The sequence below is a fragment of the Nanorana parkeri genome, unplaced genomic scaffold (genome assembly GCF_000935625.1).
Source record: "Nanorana parkeri isolate BGI_ZX_2015 unplaced genomic scaffold, ASM93562v1 scaffold517, whole genome shotgun sequence".
Classification (NCBI taxonomy): domain Eukaryota; kingdom Metazoa; phylum Chordata; class Amphibia; order Anura; family Dicroglossidae; genus Nanorana; species Nanorana parkeri.
Window position 1 is genome coordinate 689063 of NW_017306785.1, and position 5330 is coordinate 694392.

Consider the following 5330-nt stretch of genomic DNA (forward strand, 5'->3'; position numbering starts at 1 on the left):
TATTTATTTTTATTTTATTTTTTATTTTATTAGTGATGAAGGGGGTTGACCTGGGTGATAGGGGGAAGGTATTATGATGTCCATGATTGGCCCAGGCTATTTGTTTCCTTTGTTATTTTGCATTGTCTTCCTTTTACTGTGGCAGTGCTTTAAGGTTAGGTTGTGGTGGGAGAGTTAAATAGGGTATGCACTGTTATATTTTCTTCGTTCTTTGGTCAACCCTCAGGCTGGACAAAGAAAATATTAAAAAATTCTTCATCCACGCTAAGCAACATAATGGACAATCCCACCGATGTTTCCACTGTATTCTGACAGTGGCCAAATGGTGCTTACAGCTGAATGGCTGCAAGCATCCTATGGCCAAAGGTTTTTCAACATATTCCCTTCAGCAAAAGTCAATCTAACCATCAACTTCTGCTTATGGAATAGGGTCACCAACGTAGTGAATTTCGGGCCAATTCTGGCAAAGATTCGCTCCATCTTTACCCAGCTTTAGGTGCATTGGGTTTGAATGTCATTCAGTATCTCAGTATCCATAACACAAGGCTGATATATAGCTTCACATTTTCCACCCTCATTAAAATCTCACAACTTCTACAGCAATGACTTTCCAAGGTGTTCACATTCCTACCTTTGTAAACCAGGTCAATTAAAGCTCAGCAGGAACATCTACTACTTGGAACAGTCATCAGCCCTTTTGAGAACTGCCATTGCTGTCAGCTTTCCAGTCTAGGTCTAGCATTTACTCTGTTCTGTTTAATCTCTCCTTCACAGATCTAAACCCTGTGACTGTCATCCCAGGAGAAGAAGAGTTTAAAGCTTCACTTGGGACAGATGTCCAATTGTTCTGCTCTTGTGATGGCTCAGAAAAACCTGACCTGATCTGGAAGAAGGTACGGTCACTAGATAAGCCTTGTCTCTGGAACAGCAATTGATACATGATATGTATGACTGCAACATTCACAAGAAGGGGCCCTGACGCATTTATATTAGAAATGTGACTTGGTGACAGGAATATGACTTAGCCAGTTGGGAACCAAGTAGAGCCATCTCTAAACTACCTGGATTTGTCTTTAAATCTATAACTGCAGCCCTGTAGATCACCTTTGGATGTTAAGCCTTGGCTGTATATAGGACCTCGACTTCTGCCCAAGTAAAAATTAAGGCCTACCCCTTCTTAGCACCAGATCCACCCCTGTCATTCAGTGGTCTAACGACAGGACTTCAGTGGGCAATAGGAACTCTATCACTTAAGATTTGGATGAGAACTAGTGGGTCTTAGTTCAAAGAATAACTTAAAGCGGACCTTTACCCATATCTTAAAAATAACAACAAACACACCTTTAGAAATGTTTAGTAATGACGATCGACAAACACATACTTCTAGAGAATTGCCGGCTTTGTATTCTTTGCATAGCGTATTTCTCTTTCCCTTCCCCAGTCTTCTGACAGCGGCCATGTTTACTAGGGGCAGATTACTAGCTCTCCATTTACTTCCTTGAACTCTGGCACATGTGACTAGACATGTGACTAGACATGTGACTAGGACATGTGACCATACACATCATCTCAGGAGAGGAAAATACCTTTCCCTGAGATCTCATGAGATTACAGATGAGATTTCCCAGCAATGCTCTGCTGATGTAACCTTCCCAAGACGCAATGCTTTTGCACTTACATCATTTGTGCCAAAACTGGACCAGGAAGTAGATGAGCTCTTTCTGTAGGTGAATTAAAAACAAGTTTGTTTAGCTAATGAATGTAAGATGAGTTTAAATCAGCATGCAGATTTTTAGTAAAAGGGGGTAAAGGTCCACTTCAACTGAATCTTGAGGCATCGTGTACTGACTGGGCTTTAGAGCTGAGTGGCTCCACAGACATAAATAGATCAATTTGAAGACTAACACAGGTACTTGTGGGCACCACTTACACTTCAGCACTGTTGTTACCTTTTAGGCCACATCAGTTTCACTTTGATACTTTATCCTCCCGTTCCTGTGACCACATTAGTCATGTTGCAAATACACAATAAAGTCCAAATTTCCAAGCTGTACCCCTCAGTATTTGACCTTTAAGTAAGCGGTAAGTGATTGTTTGTTCTTTTCTAGTTCTGGTATGGCACCTTACTTTGCAAAGTCACCAGTATGCCAAGTAAATGTATTTCACACCTCAAAGAATCAACAGCATCGAAGAATACCAACGTTTCAGCCATGCAGGGTCCCTTCCTCAAGGCATCGTAGTGAACCTAGATGTCGCTATGTTGCCTTGAGAAAGGGACACAGTGTCTCCCCATAACATCTGTATTCTTTGCCATCCTTGACACTGTCTACACAATAAATGTGTAAAAGTTTTTTTTTTTACATGAGTGCTGCAGACTTTGTTTCTTTTCATGTTGGAAATTCATACACTTCTTTTAGTAGTATATTTAATACTGTATGTACCTTCTTGTTCTCTGTATTGCAGGGTGATGTTGTTGTCTCTAAAAGCAGCAGACATAGATTGAAAGAAGTGACATATTCCAATTCTGGCATTTATACATGTGAAGCTGATGTTCCCTCAGTGCCAGGATTACACAAAGAGCAGAGTGTCACTATCACTGTGGAAGGTGAGACTGCAGTTGCAGGGTTCTATGCATGCAAACAATCAGTGATGCCATTACATTTTTTTTCTCTACCCGTGTTCAGATTTCTGTTGCTTCCATGTAAAGTGGCTATGAACTGGTCTTAAAGCCAGTAGACTATATCAGCCCCATCTTGAGTATGCGGTACAGTTCTGGTCGCTAACTCTCAGGAGGGACGTCCTGGAACTGGAGAGAGTTCCGAAAAGGGCTACAACATTAATTAAAGGGTTTGAAGGCCTGAGTTATGAAGACCACATTCAAAATCTTAACTTATTCACCTTAGAAAAGAGGCGATTAAGAGGGGACCTTATTGCCGTCTTCAAAATCATCAATGGGGACCCCAATATTAGGAATAAACTGTTTAATCCTAAAACTGTATTGAGAACCCAGGGACACAAGCAGAGGTTAGAAGAGAAGGGGTTCAATCGTAGAATTCGCAAGGGATATTTCACTGTGAGAGTAGTGAAAGTTTGGAATTGCCTCCCACAGGCGGTGGTATTTGCGGATAACATTGATAAATTCAAGAAACTACTGGATGAGTTTCTTCTCTTGCAGAATCTACAGGGATATGGGAAGTTGTAAAGCCAGAAAAATACACGCACACTTACATACATAGGTTGGACTAGATGAACATTGGTCTTTATTCAACCTTACAAACTATGACTATAGACAAAGATATACACTGAGTGGCCAGATTATTATGACCACCTGACGTTTGTAGGCAAATTAGCTATAATTTTGCGCTGAAGTTGCTAGAGGGCCAGACCATTATAAATAGGGAAGCAGATTGTTTACCACGACAGTAGAAGTGATTTTGTTTCTGAAGATAGGGGTAAACAACGAGATTTAACAGCCTTTGAACGTGGGATGATTGTTGGCGTTTGGAGCCATGGAGCGAGAATCAGCAAAACAGCAGAATTCGTTAAATGTTCAAGAGCAGCTTTTGGTAAAGTGTTTAAAGACTGGACTGTCAGCCGAAAATCTGGGTCTGAACGTGCGAATTGTGGCCGTCAGTGACTAGTCAATGTTAGGGCAGAACAGAGAGTGGCAAGACTGGTAGAAGACAACAGAAGGGCAACAGTGCAGTGTCAGATTCTTCGCATCACCTTTCAACATCTCATGGAGTCACAAGGCGGCCCAACGAAGTCATCTCGTGGCCCAACGAAGTACTGATGGGGTAGTCATAATAATCTGGCCACTCAGTTTATAGAAGGCACCATAAGGTGGCAGCTGTAAATGCTGATTTTCAGAAAGCTCAAGAACGGGGTTAACATTAGCATGATACAGACAAGACCCCTTGCTCTTGGCGTGGACGCAACAGTCTCTCTGCAGAGGTCCAACACACCACCTGATAAGTCACAGATAGAGTTATCCTATCATTAAGGAGCATGAGCTTGGCTGATTGCAGAGCTATAGGTCTGGCTAAGCAGGTCTGACTCAGAAAGACCCTTGCTTCTACACAGAGAGCAAGGGTCGTTGTCTGCAGCATGCTGGCAGGGGACATGGTTTTATATTCTAAACAAAATTAATTATAGGACTTTGCACCCTTTGTTTTGATGCATCTTAAATATATTTAGCTGACTTAAACTAAGAATTAAGAATTTCATGAACATGGCTGACGGGAGATATCTCTTAAAAATTTTGTCTATTTGGGTTATATTAGGCCCACCAGAACTGGACATGGAAAACCATCAGGTTGAAGTAGAATCAGAAGGACATCCTGTGACATTATCCTGTAAAGCAAAAGGAAACCCAGTACCTAAAATAACCTGGAACCAAGCAGATCTGAAGGTAAATGCCTGAACATTGCCAGCACTGATATCACTATAGTGTGCCCTACCCTTTCATTAAACCTCATTTGAGGTTATTTACTCCACATCATATGTTGGCTTGTGTCACTCCACACCATGATGGCCAGAATGAACCTATGATTAATTTTCATTCCTGAGGTCAATAAAGACTCTTTGTTCCGTGTCCCTATTGTCATCTCAGCTGACATTCCCACCCAACTTGTGTCATGGGTTTATTTCCGTCGTAGATTGTTCACATCTTTTTTTCATATTGAAACCCAAGGTCAACGTTGTTCTGTGTGGTTAGCTGACTAATGTCACCCAATTACTGTGGTTTATATATCATGCTAGAAACCTTGTCCAGCTATTTTCTTGCACTCTCTTGTTGAACCCTTGTTGCATTGCTGAAATCCTGTATTGATACACTATCTGTATGGAATTTGTATGTTTTATGTTTCTGTGGATTCCCTTTGGGTTTTATTCACACAAATAAAAAATGCCCTGGTAAGTTGTCTGCTTCTGAACAAAATGGCACTTGCTTGTTGGACTGTAAGCTCCTATGAGGCAGTGGCTCATGGAAATAGTACTACATACTCTGTATGTAGTACTATTTATTTAAACTTTAACATAATGGAATAGCACTTAAAGGGAGAATACTGAACCTTTTCCATCAGTCTCTCAATGGAGCTTACAGTTTAATGCTTATACCTAAATCACACTAGGAGCAGTTTGGGTAATTTACCAATATGTTTTGGCAAGCACATAGGGGTCTATTCACTAAGCTGCCGTAGGCAGCCGAGTGAATGACCTACCTGAAGTGAAGTGAGCCAAACATCGGCTTGCTTCCCGTGGCTTCGGGTCGGCCGAACATGCTCAGCATGTTCGGCCGACCCGAAGTGCAGAAGGAGTTCGACTCAGCC

The 5330-nt window shown here is 41.5% G+C and overlaps 1 protein-coding gene across 1 annotated transcript in view; it reads left to right on the plus strand.

Moving 5' to 3' along the window:
• The window catches only part of BCAM (basal cell adhesion molecule (Lutheran blood group)), a 71995-nt gene that overhangs the window by 39390 nt on the left and 27275 nt on the right, over positions 1–5330 (plus strand). Inside the window, exons 11-13 of the mRNA XM_018561328.1 lie at positions 775–893; positions 2464–2605; positions 4284–4411. Of these exons, the coding sequence (XP_018416830.1) occupies positions 775–893; positions 2464–2605; positions 4284–4411 (389 nt within the window). The remainder of the gene's footprint in view (positions 1–774; positions 894–2463; positions 2606–4283; positions 4412–5330) is intronic.